The sequence below is a fragment of the Schizosaccharomyces japonicus genome (assembly GCF_000149845.2).
Source record: "Schizosaccharomyces japonicus yFS275 unplaced genomic scaffold supercont5.1, whole genome shotgun sequence".
Taxonomy (NCBI): Eukaryota; Fungi; Ascomycota; class Schizosaccharomycetes; order Schizosaccharomycetales; family Schizosaccharomycetaceae; genus Schizosaccharomyces; species Schizosaccharomyces japonicus.
The window spans coordinates 2,765,580-2,785,987 of record NW_011627860.1 but is presented as its reverse complement, the minus strand read 5'-3'; the positions used below and the strand labels follow the sequence as shown (position 1 = coordinate 2,785,987).

General features: G+C 45.4%; 12 protein-coding genes across 12 annotated transcripts; 4 read left to right on the top strand and 8 right to left on the bottom strand.

Annotated features, from left to right (window-relative positions):
• Positions 1 to 16: 16 nt before the first annotated feature.
• SJAG_00724 (ENTH/VHS domain-containing protein) lies at positions 17 to 3,378 on the bottom strand. Its single transcript, XM_002171956.2, has one exon. It carries the CDS (start codon positions 2,540 to 2,542, stop codon positions 173 to 175), a length of 2,370 nt encoding a protein of 789 aa, XP_002171992.1. The 5' UTR covers positions 2,543 to 3,378; the 3' UTR covers positions 17 to 172.
• Positions 3,312 to 4,632, bottom strand: SJAG_00725 (fungal protein). Its single transcript, XM_002171957.2, has 3 exons — positions 4,377 to 4,632; positions 3,992 to 4,328; positions 3,312 to 3,919 (listed from the first exon to the last, which is right to left on the bottom strand). The coding sequence occupies exons 2-3, from the start codon at positions 4,050 to 4,052 to the stop codon at positions 3,618 to 3,620; spliced, it is 363 nt and encodes a 120-aa protein (XP_002171993.1). The 5' UTR covers positions 4,053 to 4,328; positions 4,377 to 4,632; the 3' UTR covers positions 3,312 to 3,617.
• Positions 4,633 to 4,696: 64 nt separating this feature from the next.
• Positions 4,697 to 5,213, top strand: SJAG_00726 (60S ribosomal protein L28/L44). The gene has a single exon (XM_002171958.2). The coding sequence runs from the start codon at positions 4,762 to 4,764 to the stop codon at positions 5,161 to 5,163; it is 402 nt and encodes a 133-aa protein (XP_002171994.1). The 5' UTR covers positions 4,697 to 4,761; the 3' UTR covers positions 5,164 to 5,213.
• Positions 5,214 to 5,429: 216 nt separating this feature from the next.
• SJAG_00727 (SUMO E3 ligase Pli1) lies at positions 5,430 to 7,837 on the bottom strand (the record flags this gene model as incomplete). The annotated part of the gene is made up of 2 exons (XM_002171959.1): positions 5,430 to 7,748; positions 7,805 to 7,837. 2 exons carry the CDS (start codon positions 7,835 to 7,837, stop codon positions 5,430 to 5,432), a joined length of 2,352 nt encoding a protein of 783 aa, XP_002171995.1.
• A 566-nt stretch (positions 7,838 to 8,403) lies between these two features.
• Positions 8,404 to 9,974, bottom strand: SJAG_00728 (MCM binding protein; the record flags this gene model as incomplete). Its single annotated transcript, XM_002171960.1, has 2 exons — positions 8,404 to 9,753; positions 9,810 to 9,974. 2 exons carry the CDS (start codon positions 9,972 to 9,974, stop codon positions 8,404 to 8,406), a joined length of 1,515 nt encoding a protein of 504 aa, XP_002171996.1.
• Positions 9,975 to 10,227: 253 nt separating this feature from the next.
• On the top strand, positions 10,228 to 11,600 carry SJAG_00729 (DNA replication factor C complex subunit Rfc4). Its single transcript, XM_002171961.2, has 3 exons — positions 10,228 to 10,316; positions 10,360 to 10,471; positions 10,521 to 11,600. Exons 1-3 carry the CDS (start codon positions 10,243 to 10,245, stop codon positions 11,367 to 11,369), a joined length of 1,035 nt encoding a protein of 344 aa, XP_002171997.1. The 5' UTR covers positions 10,228 to 10,242; the 3' UTR covers positions 11,370 to 11,600.
• Positions 10,312 to 12,404, bottom strand: SJAG_00730 (CAA Xprenyl protease). Its single transcript, XM_002171962.2, has 2 exons — positions 11,972 to 12,404; positions 10,312 to 11,890 (listed from the first exon to the last, which is right to left on the bottom strand). The coding sequence occupies exons 1-2, from the start codon at positions 12,338 to 12,340 to the stop codon at positions 11,471 to 11,473; spliced, it is 789 nt and encodes a 262-aa protein (XP_002171998.1). The 5' UTR covers positions 12,341 to 12,404; the 3' UTR covers positions 10,312 to 11,470.
• Positions 12,405 to 12,929: 525 nt separating this feature from the next.
• Positions 12,930 to 13,680, bottom strand: SJAG_00731 (DNA-directed RNA polymerase I and III subunit Rpc19). The gene is made up of 4 exons (XM_002171963.2): positions 13,514 to 13,680; positions 13,275 to 13,372; positions 13,140 to 13,216; positions 12,930 to 13,096 (listed from the first exon to the last, which is right to left on the bottom strand). The coding sequence occupies exons 1-4, from the start codon at positions 13,583 to 13,585 to the stop codon at positions 12,972 to 12,974; spliced, it is 372 nt and encodes a 123-aa protein (XP_002171999.1). The 5' UTR covers positions 13,586 to 13,680; the 3' UTR covers positions 12,930 to 12,971.
• Positions 13,681 to 13,806: 126 nt separating this feature from the next.
• On the top strand, positions 13,807 to 16,368 carry SJAG_00732 (fasciclin domain-containing protein). The gene has a single exon (XM_002171964.2). The coding sequence runs from the start codon at positions 13,888 to 13,890 to the stop codon at positions 16,156 to 16,158; it is 2,271 nt and encodes a 756-aa protein (XP_002172000.1). The 5' UTR covers positions 13,807 to 13,887; the 3' UTR covers positions 16,159 to 16,368.
• A 188-nt stretch (positions 16,369 to 16,556) lies between these two features.
• SJAG_00733 (40S ribosomal protein S1) lies at positions 16,557 to 17,558 on the top strand. The gene has a single exon (XM_002171965.2). It carries the CDS (start codon positions 16,598 to 16,600, stop codon positions 17,354 to 17,356), a length of 759 nt encoding a protein of 252 aa, XP_002172001.1. The 5' UTR covers positions 16,557 to 16,597; the 3' UTR covers positions 17,357 to 17,558.
• Positions 17,559 to 17,707: 149 nt separating this feature from the next.
• SJAG_00734 (hydrolase) lies at positions 17,708 to 18,925 on the bottom strand. Its single transcript, XM_002171966.2, has 2 exons — positions 18,469 to 18,925; positions 17,708 to 18,365 (listed from the first exon to the last, which is right to left on the bottom strand). The coding sequence occupies exons 1-2, from the start codon at positions 18,765 to 18,767 to the stop codon at positions 17,843 to 17,845; spliced, it is 822 nt and encodes a 273-aa protein (XP_002172002.1). The 5' UTR covers positions 18,768 to 18,925; the 3' UTR covers positions 17,708 to 17,842.
• On the bottom strand, positions 18,885 to 20,385 carry SJAG_00735 (transcription factor TFIIF complex subunit Tfg3). The gene is made up of 6 exons (XM_002171967.2): positions 20,182 to 20,385; positions 19,958 to 20,123; positions 19,717 to 19,868; positions 19,406 to 19,555; positions 19,201 to 19,321; positions 18,885 to 19,072 (listed from the first exon to the last, which is right to left on the bottom strand). The coding sequence occupies exons 1-6, from the start codon at positions 20,221 to 20,223 to the stop codon at positions 18,984 to 18,986; spliced, it is 720 nt and encodes a 239-aa protein (XP_002172003.1). The 5' UTR covers positions 20,224 to 20,385; the 3' UTR covers positions 18,885 to 18,983.
• Between the last annotated feature and the right edge of the window lie 23 nt (positions 20,386 to 20,408).

Below are 20,408 nucleotides of genomic sequence, written 5' to 3'. Positions count from 1 at the left end.
TCTTACTATACCATAATTGTTATAGAAATGATAATATTAATGCGTTAAAATGATGCTATAGTCATCCATAAATAGGAAAGAATATATAGTACAAAACGGGCTGTTACAACATGCATGGAATACAAGTTGTTAAGGTTACAATTGTGTCGGAAAAGGTACGTAGAAGTCTAGCTTACGAAGAGACAGCCAACACCGCGTGTTCGTCTTCTGTCGTTTCCCGATCCTTGGCATTCTTCAGTTTCTTCTTTTTCTTTCGCTTCTCCTTTCTCTCTTTTTTCTTAAGTTTCTTCTGTTTCTTCCGATTCTTCACTCTTTCCTTGGACAGTTTTAGTTTTTCCAAGCGCCAAAGCAAATCACCCATTCTTCGACTGCTGATCCAAACGGAATCAGGAACTTTCGATGGTAGTTTTCGTCCGGCTAAATACTGATCAATCAAAAACATTCCAACAACAAACTCATCTCTCGTCAACCAGGGACGGCGATCACGGCTCACGAGATTGTAGATTTGTGCGAGCGTGGAAAATGGGATTCCACTGCGAGCCCAAAGGTCACGGACAACGATGTTACAAACCATGTCATCCATTTTCTTGTCGTCATTACGCAGCATCATGTAACCCTTGTTAGAGGCCCAGAGTGCCTCATATGCCGTGCGCCGTTTTTCGTCAATACACCATTGGGATAGCTTCAACTTTGATTTGTCTGAATTGCTGTTGTAGTATCGACTATGGTCACCCTTGTAAAGACGAAAATGATGATGCTTGTGCTTTCCCTCGGACGAAGAGCTGTTGCGGAGCGTTTGTGGAGAAGGCTTTGTACGAACAATTCGTTTCAAAGGTTCTGAAATGGCATGAGCCTTTGGTAGTTTTTTGTCGGCGAATACAGCAGCATGGAGAGCGGAAGGGCTTTCGTCCACCGTTTCGGAAGCATCAACATAAAAGAGTTTGCGGGAGGAAGGTCTGCTTCTTGCAGCTGCTGTCGCAAGACGACCAGGACTGGAAAAAGGATCGACAAACTTTGCGTGACTTTGGTCAACACTGGAAAAAGAAGAAACGTCACTATTGCTGTAGTTTCCAAATGCAGACAGAGACGCAGAACTCCGGATAGGTGCAGCACTGATAGAATCCACACTCAAACGCGAAGGTTTCTCCTCGGTAAACGAGGAAGTTGCTGAAAGATAATTCGGTGAAGATTCAATTACTTTAAGAGTCCGGGGTGTGTCCTCGATAACGTTGATAATTGGGACATCACTCGTATCTCCTTTTATGGCGGGAGAGCTGCCGGTGGTCGGAGGAGGTATAGATGGTCGTAAAGGAACGTGTTTCACCACGGCAACATTAGCCGCTTGCGTAAAGGCCTTTCGTACACGCTCATCTTTGTCGTCGGTTTCTTCGTTTACCCCAGAGGACGAAATAGAACCGGGCTTCTTGTCTTTGGTGCGAGACTCCTTTACGGCCAAAGCAGAAGCGGCGGAAGCTTGGAGCTCAGCACTTGGTCGAGATCTTTTTTTAGAGGGACTCGTGTTGGTGGAATGCGTGTCCACCGGCTGAGAGACGGTCGTAAGACCTGTTTCTTCGTCATTCTTTACTGCTAGTCTTGCCAACTGGGCAGCGGCTAAAGGAGCATTTGGTCGTACACCCTCGTAAGACGATTGTCGGGTGCGTGGGCGAGAACTGGGAGAGGACACTATAGAAGAAGAGGAAGAAGTCGTCGGTTGCAAACGAGCACCGTTCGCCTTCTCACTGTGACTCGTTGATGCATCTGTGCTTGTGCGAGTAGTTGGCAGATCATTAGACTTGCGACGAGTAGGAGCACTAGACTTGTTGCGGAAAAAGCCCTTGCGTTTTACTGAACCGTTTACGTTACGGAGCGTGGAGCGCAAGTGACGGATGTTTTGCGATGCTGCCACGGCTGAACTTGATACAGTAGACCGTTCTTCCTGTTTGGCAAGGTCATGAGAAGATTGTGCATGTGCAGACGCAGCAAGAATATGAACAGAATTATGCGAAGCTAGCTGTGAACGGTCAAGACCGTCCGTTTGTGTCTGTAAAATGTCATCCATTGATCGCATTTTGCTGGAAGAAAACTGGCGAACTCCGGTCATTGAAGCTGCAGCCCTTGCATCAACCGATGACCGTACACTCGCCGTATCATTGACAGCATTGCTTTTTGCAGCAGCCGCTGCTGCTGCTACAGCGTTTTTTGGAGACGAATTGAGCGAGGGACGAGCGGTCGTAGGCGTTTGAGCATGGGAAGGACGTGAAAGTGGAGCATAAGCGTTGCGAACACTGGTAGAGAGGACTACAGAGCGTTTTTGATGATGGGAGGATGTGCTGTGCGTGGATGCAGGAGTGTGAGCCGACACATGACGATACGTGTTTGCTGCTGCTGCCAAGGAAGCGGATTTGGAACTCGTCGATTCGACGGTTGGAAGATGAGAAACATGAGCAGGGAGCGGACGAATGGGTAAAGGAGCAGAAGGAACACGTTGGACTCCCTGATCCGTACTGGATGTGCTGGTACGATGCTGGGAGGTCTTGTGCATGACAATGCACTACTACATGGGCAAATCGCAATTAAAAATAGTGCAGGTCGCAAGACGAGATCCTCGGGGATGAATACGGCACAAGAGCACACAATTGTACACGTCTCTGAGCACTCAATGGAGCTGTTAGTGTTTCTCAGTATAATGCACTTTTTGGTCACGTATAGCAGAAGCAGAGGGCGAATTTAATTGCGTGGATGAATAGCGGTTTCCTCTAGTAAAACACTACACCAAAATATGGCACCGGATCCGTGAAAATCGCCGAATCACCACCACTACTACCACCACACTAAAAGAAAGCGCCGAGAGATCAATAGTCTAACGGCGAAAATAGGCGAGAAACCTGGACTCGGAGAAAACCGGCTAAATGGCCGAATACGTGGTGAGAGTTGAGAGAAGTCAAAAGGATTTTACCGAACTGCTCACAAATAGTCTTTGTCTGACGAGATCACTGGTAGTTTATCCGAGAAAGCAGGTTTTCATGTTTTTGTAATTTGGTAAGGAAGTGTGGTAGAGTGAAACGTTTGTTGAGCTGTGTTTCGCGTTATAAACGTCCGACGCGTAACGAAACGCGTCCGTTACGCGCCACTTCTTCCTGTATTCCATCAGCTGCGACTCGCGTAGTTAACGCGCGTCAAAGCAAAAAGCAGCAATACTGGTTCAGAATGTTTGTCCAGAAACCCCTACGGGGAAAAAGGAGACCGAGCGCTTAGATAACTTTAGATCTGGAGCATCTCGCGTCGTTTAGATATACTTAAGATAACTTAAGCTAGCTTATTTACACTCTATGCGACTTCACCACTTTTTGAAAGCCGAGAAGAAGAAAAGGTTTACAGCGAGAATGGGTTGTGTTGAATAAAAAAAAGGAAGTGGATCGAGCGCAGCAAAGGTGTTTGACAAGATCTCGCTGAAAGAAAGGGTGGTAGTAGTAGTAGCATCACAGGAGAGTAGGGGGAGAAAGGGGCAGCGGAGGAATAAGGGCTCTCCAAGTCGATGTGGACAACTTGACACGTTTAAAGAACCGGGGTAAAAAAAAGGGCTCATCATAGCTCAATTGCAGACATGATCACAAATTCTAAAGCCGAGTCACAGCTTTGGCGTCGAGAGGCATACCAGATGCATCAATGTTATTACCGCGCATAATCTCCTTAATATACTCGACCCGGGCTTGGTCAAACGAAACCTGCTTCTGCTTCATAATTCCGCGGATCTTTGTGACGGCTGCATCGTCAAGACCTTCACGGGGATCGCCCTCAACAAGGTTTCTGTGCAAGTCAAACGTACTGGATGTCATTCCATGCTCGATATCAGCGGCAAAGCCAGTTTGCAGCGGTGTGTATTGTGGACGATGCATTCGGAAACGTCTCCAGACGAGTACTGTGCACCATGTTAGCAAGGTTGATTCTTAAATGTCGGAGAGTGCATTTCCTGCACTATTACCATCCGTACCTGAAACAATTACAAGAAGAAAAACAAAAACAGAGGAAACGGTCAAGTGAAACGAAATCATGTTGGATGTGTGTAGAAAAAGGCGTAACACAGTTATCGTAAACCAGAAAAATAATGCGAGAAGGATAAAATTAGAAATAAAGCTTCGAAATTGAGTCAATCAAGTTTCAATGCAAAATGAGAATCGTATTACTGCCGCCGGGAAGGGGGAAATCACAAACCAAACGAAATGCGCTAAATAGCAATTGGAGACTTATTTCTCGGGACTAGCAACTTCCTTGGTTCCACGTGTGTAGCTGTTCAAGAACAAAAAGATCGAATGTCACCAAAACGAACTCTAACGCAATATTAGGCACTGTAAAGGCGCATGTCCTGCTCGTCATACCTCTACCGATTTCTTCCGGTGTTTGTTGATAAGAGCAATGGAATATGTCCCGTCCTTCAATCAATTGTTAACAGAAACCGAGAAGACTTTGCAGATGATCCGTGTGCAGCAATAAAAGGTTGAATCTCCTTAGTTCAGTTCTTAGAACGAGAAACAACGTCGAGAAGTTTCTGTCGTCTTGAGCTCCGGTGCTAGGTTGATGGCAAATGCGAGACGGCTGCGCCGGTAAACTTAATACAAATAAGGTTTCGCTTACCACAGAAAATGATATCATTTTCTGGGCTGCACAGCTGTTACCTGGGATGTTACCTGTTGTGTTGTGAGCAGTCACAACACAACAAACTTTGGAACACAGAGTCCGCGAAAGTTCACCAGCACCAACACCATGTCTGTTAGCAACGATCTCGTCTGGCAAGTTATCCGCGATAACAACAAGTTCCTCGTCAAGCGTTCCGACTTCGGCGGTATCCAATTCAACCGTGAGCCCTTGAACGCTACCGGCAAGAACGCTCAACGCTTCTCCGGTCTTGCTAGCGACAAGGCTGCCGGCGTCGTCGCCAACAGCCCCCGTGGTGTTGCTTTGATCACCAAGACTGGTGTTAAGAACGCTCAAAAGCCCGCCAAGTTGTACCGCACTGACGTCTTCGCCAAGTCTTCCACTCGCAAGACTTACAAGGCTATTGCCAACCGCGTCGCCAAGAACGGTTACCGCACTGACCTCTTGAGAGCCTCTGTTGCCCGTGCTTCCATCCTCTTGGCCGCTCAACGTGCCCAAAAGTCTGCCTAAACAGGTCGCTCTGGATGAGTAGTGTTCAATAACAAAATTCTTGCCGTGAACTGTTTGAGTGAGTGTGTAGGGGTGTGTGTAGTTGTAGTTGCTCATCGTGTGGGTCCTGGTTGTGGTGTGGACAGTGTTGTGAGGCGCTTTCTTTTGGTCAGTTCTCTTGCTGTTACTGACATTACTCTCTTTAGGTGAAATAGAAGCATTAGATTTTTTTTGCAATGCTAGGGAGCGTGCACAGCGGGCGGGAGTATTACTATACGAACGGACTGTTACGAAGAGTTGAAAAATAGTGGAATGTTCAATTCTCGTTCCCAGTCAATCTGATCATCTTTTTGTTCGTCCCAAATTGGACCTGCCGATGGGGACGATGGGTTTTCGGGATGGGAGTTAGTCGTGTCGGTGGTGGCAGCTGTACTTGAAACAGAAGTAGTGGCTTCCGGTTGCATTAGACCGTTGTCGATTTTGTGTATACCTTCCGTGTTTGACGGCGTAGACGAGTTCAGCGAATAATCCGGTATCCGCATTAACTGGTTTGACAAGTATTCCCGTTGCAGTAAATTAGTTAGGTTGCTGTTGACTGAATTGGAAGGGGGCTTTACATTTTGAGAAGTGGCAGCAAGATTGAGACCAGGGATAAGCGGACCGTTGTAAGCAAGAGTATTGTCAGTTTGCTGCTGCTGTACAGCTAAGGCATGACTTTTGTCGCCACGATGATCCGGGGAAGAACTGAGCTCGTGTGCAACGGTAGGAAGGCCGTTGTTAGAAGCCATATTTGGTGAATTGTTAGGAGAGTAGGTAGCAATCTGGTGCTGAAGAGCAGGATGTAACTGGAACGGACTGGCTGTGGAGGAAGCAGGAGAGGGCGTGTTAAACAAAAATTGATCATTCGTCTTTAAAGTTTCGTTATTCGCAGTGACGAAAATTGATTGAGGGACACCAAGAGCGCTAGCATTGTCTAATGGTGGTAAAGGAAGTTCTGAACCAGCATGGTCCTGACCATCGTGAATAAAGGCACGAGAAGAAGGAGGAGGCGGTTGTTGCTGCTGAGGAGGTTCAGGAATAGTTTTTTGAACTTTGGCAACTGGTCCGTTAGTCGAGCCAGCGTCTTCCCGCCGAGGAGTATGAATGGACGAAGACATTGAACTGAGTGTGTCAGCTGCAGCGTTATCCTCGTCATCATCAGATATCGTCAGGTCAATAATTATGGATTCGCGTTTCCGTTTAGGAGGATTGTGAGAAGATGAGTGGTGAGAGTGAGACGAGACAGAGGGTAATCTTTTTGCTGGAATCTGTTGGCTGCCGGAATGATGTTCTGCCGCGGCAGTCAGCGCGGCACTACCATTGCTCAGTGAGGGCGTTACTGTAGGCTCATCGATATCACTCAGATCGACAACGTCTTCCTTGGCCGGTGTTTCGTTTTCGGAGCTCTCGTCATCATCATCAAAGGCGTTCAATGTCCATTTTCCTTCCGGATCAACGGTCACCGACTCGGCATTCGGAGGGGTGTTTGCAAGAATGTCCTCCAAGTAACCATCGATAATAAGATCGTAATAGCGTACTGTTGTGTTGCAAACAGGACATGACCAAGAAGGCATTTGCTTGTTTAATTGCAAAAAAGCAAGTGCATCGAAGCATTGAATATGTTTGCAAAAAATTGATCGAATAGGGACAGATATGCGAGTGAAGGACAGAGGACATTTCAGAGAAACATCAACTGAGGTAGCAATTAAATCCGCATCGTCGTTGTCTCGCTTTATCCGTTCAACAATTTTTTCCTTGGACTCCTTGCGTCCAGTCTTAATACGTTGCATTAATTGATCCACACTCCAAGTCTGCACCAAACTCACAAGAGCGGTGAAAGCTTTGTTTGCGTTCATATAATGAATTGTTACATTGTTTCCCGGGGCACCAGCGTACGAGTTAACATAATCTGTAATGTCTGCAGGGTTACAGGTTCCTACTTTTCCCTTTAAGCCTCGGAACGAAGCAGGGACGACTTTGTGGTTAATGCGAAGTTCCATCTGAGGGGTTGGATACTCCATTAAACATTCGCCTAGGCCAATTGTTTCAGTGGCTGTAGAAAAGAAATAAATACGATAACGCTTGTTTGCGTCAGTAGCCAGTTTTGAGATGGCGGCAGGTGTCAATTGAAAACAGAAATTAACGGTGTTTCTGGCGTTAACACAAGGAGGGATGGGAAATGGAGCGTTAAAGCTTTCTAAAACGTCATAAAAGGGACTACTTTTGAACTTAAGCCTTGTCCTTGTCGGAGCAACATGCGGCAAAGGTTGAGGATACGGACGAAAAGTAACGATTGATGGTCTTGGAGCCTGTACGCTTGTTGGATATGCGACAGGATTTGGAAATTGCGGACGTAGAATTTGCGTGGCACCAGCAATATCACCATTTACGGCTTTTTTTAGTGCTTCCCAGGAAACCATATCATTTTCGAGGGTAATTTTTTCAATGAACTGCTTAATTCGATTGATTAGTTCTTGTTTTGTTCCAGAAAGTCGTAAACAAAAAATGCGAAGAACATTCTTTAATTGAGCGACAATCAAGCCTGTTTCAATTCGCTTTAGAACACTCTAAAAAACATTGTCAGTACAGAATTTTGCACGATTCTCCTCCATAAGGTACGTACGGGCAATTCTCGAAGAAAGCTTGCTTGTTCCATGAAAGAGTTTAAACTACCAAACACTTGGATGAAAATTGTAAAACATAGAAAAAAACCCACAAATTCCAGCCGATTTATGAATCCTTCAAAAAAGAAAAGGCAAGAATATCAAAAAACAGAGAGCAGATGGGCCGCAAAGGAGGTGAACCGGATTACGGCGTCTTGGTGGTCGACTTTTCCAAGCAAATGGAAGTGTTGGCGACTGACACCAAATGTCGACAATATTAATAACAGGGCAAGCTGGTGAGCTATTGGCGTTCCTGTTGTAAGACAAATTTGCCGAACGTTGAATAAGAAATTTTATGCAGTAGATAGGAATAGCAATCTTTCCAACAAAAATAGACCAGAAGTCCACTTTCCTATATCGCTTGTTGCTGTCCTAATCTCGGAGGCGGCGGCAATCCATAGAAACGATATAAAGGAAAAAGACATATGAAGTAGAAAAAAAACTGAAATTTCTGATGAAAATGTTAAAGACTACGCTAAGGAAATGCGAGCGTAATTTTTTTTTTAGTCCTTTTCCTTTTCAATTTCAGAACATCTCAAGGAAGCTGCAATTAATTACTTCATAGACTCCAATGCTCGAAAAGATCACATACAAAGTCAAAGTCCTCATAGCTAACTTCGTTCCGTCCCCACGACTTTGCCATTAGACAGGAAGCATTGATTTGGAGACCCAGTGTTTTTTCGTCGGCAGCCTTGCCTTCGCGTCTCGATTGTACAAACGCATCCTGAATGTGTTTAGAAACATCATCCGGAATTCGTGTCACCAGTGTAGCTTGTGAAATGTAATCAAACACCGCGGGAATCAGGCCATCCTCCAATGGCTCTGAAGAAGAAGAAGAATGTTCCTTATCATCGATTGGCTTTTTGTACTTGTACAGAACCTGTGAAGGGAGAAGTGACTTTGTCTGACTCAAAATGACAATCCGTAGATTCGTAGGCACCTCGAACTGGCTGAATGGGAACATGAAAGGCAACATCTGCTCCGTTATAAGCTGTTCAAGAAAAGCAATGTTTCGAACGCCGGTATCGTTCAAGATACCTTTGTTCAGTTGGGTTTCATCCAGTACAAGAACAGTTCCCGGTGATACTTGAAGCACACCAGTGCTGAGACTCTCACCGTCGCTGCTCGGGTAAAAGCGTACAGAGTTTAAGCGTTCAATAGAAACTGTTTCTTGATATACTCGTGGACAAACTTGTTTTAGCGTAGAAACGACATTGGCCACATCAATCGTATTACAGTTAGTGAGGTTAAGAGACATACAACCAATTGCGCTTCCGCCCGTTCTGTTAAAAACGTTCCCGAAAAGCGTCAATAGTAACGTTTCCGCGGCGATAGGGTCACCCAGCTTTCTGGTCATAAAAGCCAGCGTTTGCTCCCGCATTGTTTTATTTTCTAGCGGTGAAAGTCGTCGGAGCGGAAGATTGGAAATGTTTTCAAAGTACAGCATGTGCACGACAGGAAGATCATCGGTGTATTCGCTTGGCGATTCATACAAGCCTACAATCCGAAGAGCGTCGCAGACATGGATTTCTGTCTCTACGCCACCGTAGCATTTTACAATTGCGCCAATGCTTTCGGAATGGAAGATTCGATTTTGGTAAGCAGATGAAGAATCAAGTTTCAGAGAATGCTCGGCGGAAATAGGCTGCAAGTATGTTTCTTCTTGACCAGGAATACTTGTTACATAAATTGAATAGCGTTCATCCAAAGCAGTCTCTAACTTCTCTACCCGTTCGCTTTCATTATCCTCCTCCAAGAAACTGTATCTGCAGCTTTTCCACTCATCATGCGTGTTTTTCACAGCTCCAACATAGAATTCATGACCAAAGTTCGTGTCCTGTACCATACACTCAAGCTGTACAAGCTGTCCATCCTGTAGTTTTCGTTGATATTTTTGTAGCGAAGGAATCTAAAACAAGCGAAAAGGTGAGCAAGACGGGTCATATGCAGCTATTTTACGCGTACCTTGTTCCAATCCTGCTCTGACTGAAGAATATTTTTAATTAGCTGCGGAATGTTGAAATCCGTATGGAAATTGGGCGTGTTCTGATTCGCAAAAACATCATTTTGTAGTTTCTGAAGAAATCCACAAGGATCTGATAGAAACGCGTCGTATTGTGAAGAAACCATCGCAATTGCTGTTTTTACTGCTTTTTATTACGACTTTTGACAACTCTTCCTATGCAATGGATGTTGGGTTCTGGGTAGGTTTTTCGAGGACTGTCGAACACTGTCGCTTGTCCGATTAAAGTTTGCGTTAAGTATCGTTATGCTTCGTAAATTTATTTAGTGAGTTCTAGTGTATATCGCTAATTGGATTAACGTTGTCTAATGTATTTTAGCACGACACTTTCCTCCCAATTCTCAATCAGCTTTGGCACGTACCAAACAAGGCAAAATGCAGGGCGCTGGTTCTTCCGCTTCGACGGGTTACACGGGCCAGAAGGTCGCTACTACATACGAATTACCATGGTAAATTTTTTTGCGAAACTTTAGATGCTAATGCTGAGAAAAGGGTCGAAAAGTACCGACCGGTAGTGCTAGATGACATTGTTGGAAACGAGGATACCATAGCACGATTAAAGGTTATTGCTCGAGATGGAAACATGCCCCACATGATCATTTCTGTACGTAAACTGTTTAAATGGATATTTGTATTGCTAACGCGTTTGGCAGGGAATGCCGGGAATCGGAAAAACAACTTCGGTGCTGTGTCTTGCTCACCAATTGCTTGGTTCGGCTTATCGGGAGGGTGTATTGGAACTGAATGCCTCTGATGAACGCGGTATCGACGTTGTTCGTAATAAAATTAAGGGCTTTGCCCAGAAAAAAGTGAACCTTCCTCCTGGACGGCACAAAATTGTTATTCTCGACGAAGCAGACAGTATGACGGCTGGTGCACAACAGGCTCTGAGACGCACGATGGAAATTTATTCCAATACTACGCGTTTCGCACTCGCTTGCAATCAGTCAAACAAAATTATTGAGCCCATTCAATCTCGATGCGCCATTTTACGTTATTCTCGACTGAATGAGCAACAAATACAAAAACGACTTTCGGAGATCTGCAAGGCAGAGTCCGTGTCGATAACTGATGATGGTATGGCAGCTCTGATTATGACAGCTGAGGGCGATATGAGACAAGCAATCAACAATCTCCAGAGTACAGTTGCGGGTTTTGACCTCGTGAACAGCGAAAACGTGTTCAAGGTGGCCGATCAGCCCTCACCCGTTGCCGTGTTGGATATGATCCGTCACTGCATGCATGGTGACATCGACAAAGCACTTGAACGTCTCAAGGGTATTTGGGGACTAGGCTTCAGTCCCGTGGATATCATCACAACGATGTTCCGCGTGGTAAAGACAATGAATGAGGTTCCCGAATACTCACGGCTCGAAATGCTTCGTGAAATCGGAAGCGCTCATATGATCGTTCTCGAAGGCGTGCAAACATATCTGCAACTGAGTGCTCTTATTGCTCGACTTGCAAAAGCACACCTGAAGCCCGAACTGTTCGTTATTTAAAAGTAATATGTGCAATTTATCTCCGCAACCAAATCTCTTTACCGAAGTTACGATGCTACGCAATTCGAAAACACAAAAATAAAAGTTCCCATCCAGTTCCACTAGTACTCCTTTGACCAAAATAAATCCCAGGATGCGAAGAATGCGACCACGCCTGAAACGAGTAGAGTGTAGTAGTAGACGGTCTGTTTTTTCAACGGCAAGTAACCAAAGAAGCGTGGGAGACCCATGTAGTTACTGAAAGCGTGGACGAGGAATGGTGGCCATATGCTTTTGGTTTGAAGGAAGAGATATGTAACGTACCAACCGAAGACACTGGTGTAGGAGAATTGAATGAAGGAGCGAACGATTGCAACCACGTATGCCTTGGGATATTGTAACAGGAATTCATACATATGATGAACATGTGCGAGGCCAAACAGAACGGGAGCAAGAAAAATAGTTCGAGTGTTGGACCAGCCGCTAGATACACAAGCAGGAACAATTCCTCTGCGAAAAGTAACCTCTTCGGACAGAGGACCCTAAGAAAGAAAGTTAGCATATGAAAAGGATGTAGGTCGTAGTAGTCGTGTCAAACTCATTAACGCATCAACTCATCATACCAATACAAGGTTTCTCCACTCTGTTGGTTCCTTAATCATGTTGGTTAAATCATGTTTCCAAGTACGATATCCTTGTTGAACCACAATCACCTCGTACAGAGGACCTAAAAAGAAAATCATTGCATGAAAGATAGCTTTCGAAATGTCGATTAAATTGACTTTCCAGTAATTGTTTGAGTCAGTCAAGACAAAGTGTGCCAAACATGTACTTGCGACAGAAGCAATGATTACACTGCAGCATCTTGCAGCTACAGTCTTTGTTGCATTTCGATCAAAAGTTGGGCTGGGACGTCCCGCAGGGAAAATGTACAAGGAGGCAACATATATAGAGGCTTGAACAGCACCAAACGCTAATGGAAACAATGACATCTCTACCACGTTTCAGAATCGATACTACGAAGTAGGGAGAACGCTTGCTGGAAGGCACGACGTAGGGCGAAAAGAGGCGAAAAGAGGCGAAAAGAGGCGATCGCTAAGATAAGTTTAATACGAAGACAAAAGTTGACAAAACAGTGGCATAGAACGGTATTAATTGAGATCGTCTCTGTAAAGGAAACAGAATTCCAAGTTTTCTAAGGAGTTGCCTTTAGAAAAATTATCTGTAAAAACAAAAAAAAAACAAAAACATATATATAAAATATTAAAAAAAAAAAAATACAGAAAATATAAAAAATATAAAAATATATCTAGCTATATACTAAAATAAAGAAAAGTCCGGAAACCAAGCAACTCATGGAACAAATTACAAGGAACATCTCTAAACGCAGGCTCTACTAATGAAAGAATACAATCTCTTTAATAAACAAAGCTAAACAAATCTAACAAACTTCACCGACAATTTATATCCCCAAGCCAAATGCGTTCCTCTTCAATAACTACTGCATCCTTAATCATAAGCTACTGCAAATTATACTTAACCGCCGTCCTCCTTCTCTCCCTAACCCCTTTTCTCAATCCATTAGTATACCCAACGCCCTTAATATATTTTAAGACAAAAAAATTAATCAACTTGCATAGAAGATGTGCTTTCGGACAGCTGCTCATTGAAGGATTCGGTTACCACATCACACAAATCCATCAAGTCGTCCAGACCCTTCTTCAGTGCATCAATAGCAGTTGTAGTAGCTTATTAGTTAGTTGGAATGTACGACAACGGTATCCCACTTACATTTTGTTTGAATACGAAGATTCATTTTTGCCTCAGAAGGGTGAGGAATAGAATAACCACAAAACTCGACATCAGGGCTTCAAGATGGTTAGTTAGACCCGTCAACAGCAAATGCAATTTGTCTAATTTCCGTACTTCTTCATGATCATGTACCGGAGAGCGTTTCCCAGTGTATGGTCTTCCTTTTGAATTTGAAAAGTCACAGATGTGTAATCGGCCGAATGACCAGCAAGCTACAGACGCATTAGCAGTCAGTCCAGACAAATCAAGAACAATGAACTGCACAGACAAGATTCCCCTTGTTCCAGCCTCAATGGAAAACACGCGAACTTAAGTGGCATAATTGTTCATCGTTCCAGCACGACAGCACGTACAATAGTAACTTTTTCGAGACCCTGGTCCAACGTAATGGAACCGTAGTCTCTCACATCTGTCATAGCAGCCATTTTGAACGAGTTTTCTGGTTATGGGCGCGTTTCGCGTTTTATGGTTTTTTTCAGAAACAACTAGGAGCACCAGGGTGTTGGCGGGTGGGGGAAGGAGAGTGGGGTGTGGGATTCAACGGGGGTATAACATGGGTGGGATACATGTGGGGAATCGGGGGTAATGAGTCTGCCCCCACACCCCCACAGCAGAGTCGCTCATAACTGTTCCTGCTACTGTTGACCAGAGCACATCACTCGCGGACAGCAATTGTCTTTTCTGTGCGTCCGTAAGGTAGTTCTTGACACATACATTGCTTACTTAGATGCTGATACTGTGGTTTCAGCTGCTTCTGCAGCTGACATTAGTTACTTCGCATAATTTTGGCACAATTGTTCCTGCTAGTACATCCATCGTAGATGTGTTGTCTGCAGACCCCAAGTTCTCTAGATTAATTCGTCATTTACAACGGAATCGGCTTATTCCGTTTCTCAATCGGCACAGTAATTTAACACTCTTTGCCCCAGTCAATACTGGACTAGACGACCAGGATGAAGAACCCGACTGGTGGTACCATCTACTCGATACGACGGAATTCACTCGTGCAGTGCATCCAACCATGTCGTTGGCTGACGACGGGCGCCCTATTGCTGTGAAGTCATGGACCGCTCGACGTGGTGAACAGGTTTTCGTCGGAGGCGCTGAATTGCTCGATACCATTGAAGCGCGTAACGGCGTTGTACGAGTTATCAACAAACCAATTCCCAAACCTCCCTCCTCTTCCGTCCATTTAGCAGACAACTATTTGCTCAGCACATTCCACCGTCTCTCGACAGCCTGGATAGACGGTTACGAGTCGTTTACCTTGCTCGTACCCGATATTTTTGCTTTCCAGCGTGCGTTTCGGCCAACGGAAATCGCCTACCTCTTCTCTCTGTACGCTACGAAGGATGTGAAGAAGGTCGTTTTCCAGCACACTCTCTTTAACAAACGTGTGTACTCGGACGATGTGAAAACGCCTACCCGGTTCAAGACTCGCGAAGGCGCAGACGTGGAGCTTTTCCACAATGAGGATGATGGTTTCATGTATGTGAACGGTGTAAAGACATCGAAATATGACTATGTCACCACAAACGGTGCTATTCACATTCTGCCGGTGGTTTTGCCTATTCAAGGGCTTGAGTTTACTCCGACAAAGTATCTGATTGGCATGGGCTCATCCGACTTTGCCCTTCTGTTGGAACGTCAATTGCCGTCCGTTGCTAACGACACCGAATCCGAAAGAGCTATCTTCGCGCCCACCAACTGGGCCTTTAATCCGACTTGTAATCTGCCCTATCACCTTGTTGACCATTTTGATGTCCCCAAAAAGGGCGAATATGCCCTGTTGCGCACGAGAGCCAAACGACCCGACGATTCTCAGCACTTGCTGCGTGTCTCCAACAAGGGTCAGCTCGTTTTGAATTTCCACACTCGCGTAATCCAGAGCGATAAAATCGGCGGTACATCTATATTTATTTTGGAAAAGGACGTCGAGCTTCCTCAAAGCTTACTTCCAGAACTTATTCTCATGGACGACATCACAACCAACATCCGCTACATCGCTTCACTGGGCCTGAGCGATGTAAAGGGCGTGACTTGGTTCCTTGTCGCCAATGACGGTTGGGACCAGCTTGGTCTTATTCATGATGTATTGCGACAAAACATGGAACTTATGCACGACGTTGTTATCGAGCAGGCGATCAAGGGTATCCATCATTTTGGCGGAAGCAATTTGGAGTGGTACAGCGGAACGTATGAAACTTACAACGGGTCCTTGATTGATATTCACGATGCAACATCGTACAAGGCAGGCAAGAAAGTCGATGCTCTTCGTATAAATGGAGAATTGTACAATGTGCGTGAACGAGACATACTCGTGGAGAATTCCGTGGTGCATGTGTTAGAGAGGCCTCGTGTGCCCTTCATTGTTTCACAACGGCAAATGATTCTTGCCAGTAACAATACAATCTTTTTACAGTTGATTGAAAAGCATGGTCTTGCAGACATGTTGGACAAGGGCAACCCGATGGTTATTCCCCTTTTGGACGAAGACGACTTGAGCGTTCGAGACACAGACTTTGTGCAACGGCACATTATTGATTTGAAAAAACAACTGCTCGTCTTTTCTCGAGGTGCCATTTCCGTGGACGAAGGTCCTTGGGTGAGTGTTGTCAATTACGGCAGGAGCCCGTTGGGTGATGTGTTTGTAATACGACAACCTCTTCCAACACGCATCAGCAGTTTCTGGAGAGCAGTACGTATTTCTGTTCTGACGCTGATTGCTTGCGGCTCTGCGTGCTCGGGTGCATATGCCTTGTTCACGAGAAGACGCATGTCCCCTCTTGATCGCGAGCGCGAGGCGCTTCTACAAGAGGGCGGTGAAATAGAAGAAGCCCTGATCATCGAAGAAGACCAACTGCCTCGTGTGGACGAAGATGACGAAAACGAAGAGGAAGACGGAGCACTCGATAGCAACTCTGGGGGAGAGGGCCCTTCGCCAAGAAGCGGCGCTCCGTCCAACAAGTCATACGGAACAATCAACGCTCCTTCGTAGTTGCTGCATACACACTCCAGCCCAGCATTGTTTCCCACCTCAATCAACCGCTAATAAACACCGCAAGCGTGCACGACCAGCAGAGCCGCTTTTCGTATTTAATGACCAGTTAATAATGAACCTCCCTACGTTTAATATCTACGCTTTGTTACTAAGGGCAGCTACGGCCGCGGCCAAAAGTCTGTTATAAATGCATTTCTATTCACTACACGACTACAGCTATAGCACACTACCACTACTACCAGTACTACTGTCTGCCATAGCACACTCACAGGCTCACGCTTGTCTTATCCCATACACCTCAACACCCCCACTACCCCACCACTCCCGCGCACTCACCGCGCACTCACCGCGGAGCTGTAACCCTACCCTACGTCTATAACAGTCACATAGCCCACATTTCCCTGGCGCTGACCTGCCTCCACCAACCTTCACCGAAATGGCAGTTGGAAAAAACAAGAGACTCTCCAAGGGCAAAAAGGGCATCAAGAAGCGTGTTGTCGACCCTTTCTCTCGTAAGGATTGGTACGACATCAAGGCCCCTTCCTTCTTCGAAGTTAAGAACGTTGGAAAGACTCTTGTCAACCGCACCGCCGGTTTGAAGAACGCCAATGACGCCTTGAAGGGTCGTATTGTTGAGGTTTCTTTGGCCGACCTTCAAAAGGATGAGGAGCACTCCTTCCGTAAGGTTAAGCTCCGTGTTGACGACGTCCAAGGCAAGGCTTGTCTTACTACCTTCAATGGTATGAGCATGACTTCGGACAAGTTGCGCTCTCTTGTGCGCAAGTGGCAAACCACCATTGAGGCTGACCAGACCATCAAGACCACTGATGGTTACGTTTGCCGTATCTTCGTTATCGGCTTCACCCGTCGTCGTTACAACCAGATCAAGAAGACCACCTACGCTCAATCCTCCCAGATCCGTGCCATCCGTCAAAAGATGTTCCAGGTCATCCAGAACCAAGCTACTGGCTGCTCCATGCGCGAGCTCGTCCAAAAGCTCATTCCTGAGATCATTGGTCGTGAGATTGAGAAGGCTACCGGTGGTATCTTCCCCCTTCAGAACGTCTTCGTTCGCAAGGTCAAGATCCTCAAGTCCCCCAAGCTCGATGCCCAGAAGCTTCTTGAGCAACACGGTGAGGCCCAAGACGTCGGCACTAAGGTTATCAAGGACGTTGCCCCTTTGGCCTCCGTATAAGCAGCTAATACATACTGCTAACAGTTCTGCCATACTGCCATTAGCACGCTAGGTCAAGAGAATAGCCAATACGAGAGCACGTACCTAACTAATAAGGTTGAACATTAAAGGTATAGGATGGAACAGGCTTAACAGCTAAAATGATTTTAAAACCCAAACTTCAATGCAAACTTTAACACTTTAAAACGAGTGAATCGAGGCTGTGATTCGATGAGGACTAAACCCTAAGACTTAAAGTAACGCGAAAGTGTCGTTCAGCGAGTTCTTAAATGTCGGCAAACTGATTCTATTCTAACTCGCATGCCGTTCAAGCTCCATCGTATCGCGTCGCACGAACCTGTGTTCCAAAACTGGGTTGTAAAGTGAATTTTATTAAATGCCAAAATGTGCCTCAAAATGGAACTCCTAAAGAGTTCGTGTGTGCTTGTGAATGGGTATCCTGGGTATCCTCAAAAAATAGCGTCAATCACGATCGCATCAGCGCGCTTAAGGGTCAAGCAAGTCGCAAATTGCCGCCTTAAACTCGTCAGTCTTTTCATAGTGCACCCAATGACCGCAATCCAAAGGAACGAGAGTACTGTTCGGGAACCAGCGCTTCATTTCCTCGAGATCCTCAGGTTCAACATATCCACTTTGCAGGCTCCGAATGACACAAGTTGGTCCCGTGTATGGCCGACAGTCAGGCGTCAATGGCGAGGCGCCAATGTCTGGAAGTGCGTCGAGAATTACCTGTAATGGCACACGGAAATGGAGAGTCGCATTGGCTTTGTGACGAGCCAAGTTCGAGAGCAGGTAGCCACGAATGAGTGGATCCTTTTCTGAAAGTGTCATCATCTTGTCCGCATCGCCACGCTTGGTCAAACGAGCTTTTTCAATTTCCATCATCCACCGAAGATTCTTAATGAAATCTGGGTGCGTTGGAATTCTGCGAAGCGAATTGTCGGCAACGATTAGCTCCGAGACCTTTTGCGGCCATAACAACGCCGTTCTCATCACCGTTTTGGCACCCCTAAAACATGTTAGCATAAAATTGCACAAAAGCAATTGCAGCGCAAATTATTTGGGACTTCTTTTTCAATCTCCTTTCTGTCCGATCGTTTCCCCATACTTACATTGAGTGTCCGAGAAGAGCAGCCTTCTCGATATTGTGCTCCTCGAGGAAAGCCTTCATGTCGGCGGCCATGGCCGGATAGTTCAACGGGACAGCATGCGGCGAGTCTCCGTGACAGCGCTGATCGACAATGAACACATCTCTTTTAAGGTGAGAGGCAAAGAACTTGGAGATTGCACGCCAATTTTGCTTCGACCCCATGAACCCATGCAGCATCACCAAAGGGGGTTTGCTGGAAGGGGCCTTTGCAGCAAATTTTTCAAATGCAAGCTTAACGGGTTTGATCTTTGTCACAGACATCTTGTTAATAGCAAGCAACTGATGAGAAAAAATCTAAGCGAAATGCTTTAGTGTTCGTGTACTGAGGAGCAACCCGGCCTTTTTCAACACTACGGATTTGGCTAAGCGAGCTTGATAGGGGAGGAAAAGTTTGATTTAAAAACATGAAAAAAATTAAACGATAAGAGCTGCACTGCGGCTTAAGCTACTGAAATAAGGGGGATATTGCATTATAGCTTACATAGACACTCTTTTAGCGCAAAAACTGAAGAGCAAAAGTAGCAACTTATCCGGCAGAGTATACAGGTCAATATGAAATTCACCAGCTAAAAAAAACGTTAGTAACAAATGAAACGAATATGACACCGTTGCTTATCGTTATCAAAAAAAAAAAAAGAAAAAGAAACGATGAAATGAACGGTGACTAGCACAGATTGTAGAGTTAAATACAAACCTTCAACATCATTATGAACAAACATCTCCGGGGTTTTGTTTTCATTAATCAATTGGACCACTTGGAGTAAATCGTTCTCCTGTAACTTTTGCAGTCCTTCAGCCAGTTTGTCCATATCAACCTGTGTGCGTTAGTAAAGAGAGACACGTAATGTAAACGGCATCCAAGGCGCCCATAAAAGCAACGTAGCTTGTTGGTTGCTTACCGGCTTCGACTTGACTTTCTTTCGTCCGGTGGTTTCGACTTCGTTTTTGCGCTTCTCCTTGCGAGTCTCTTCCGGTTCTTCTGGGTAGCCCGGAACAGGACCGGAAGCAGCAAGAGCACGACACAACCCGGGCTTGTGAGTAGGAATTGTCTGTAGGGACTGTTAGAGAGAGATGGGATGAGAGAGAGAGAGACGAGAGAGAGAGACGAGATGAGAGACGGAGCGACGAACAACAGCATGGACCGGTCGTAAATTTGGGCATCGTTCTAGGACGACGTCCCGTCCCCTTCGGCCGTCGCTCGAATGCTTACAAGTTCATGATCCGCATGATAGTTTTCCTTTTCAAAGCTCAAGTAGTGTGCCACTGTTTGTTCACCGCCTTTGTCTACAAAGTGAAGAACTATTTGCATTTCAAATTCACCCCAACCACGTTCATCAATCTGAAAGGGCGGCTTTTTCACGGCTACGCATTTGTTAGAACTTGCAGATAGACAAGAAATGGGCGGAAACCCGTTCTAACAGCCCGAGTCCGGCAATCGAGAAATAACGTACTTCGATTAGGATTAATAAACGTCGGGTGCAGTTTGTATGTGACACGGTCAAGGAAAACAGCATCCACCTCTTCATCATGTTCATTCAGTGTCATCAATCTAATGGACCATTCACGCATAGCATAGCTTTGGTCTTGCAAAGCGACTGCTTCTCCAGACACAATATGCTGAAGAAAAAAATGTCAGAAAACGACCAGACCTTTTCGAAAACTTGACAAAACGTACTTGATTAGTGATTATTCGCAAAGTCCTTTTTACAGAAGCCATTTTTAATGCGCAAAACGAAGCTTTTGTTTTGGTACAGAGTTACTTGAAGCTAAGTGAGTGGAAGGAAAGAGAAAACGAAAAAGAAGCGTTATAGGGCAAACGAAATGCATGAAAGAGTTTAATAGTATTACGCTGCACGCATACACAATCCATGCTGCATATTCCCTGTTGTTTTTCGTTTCCGA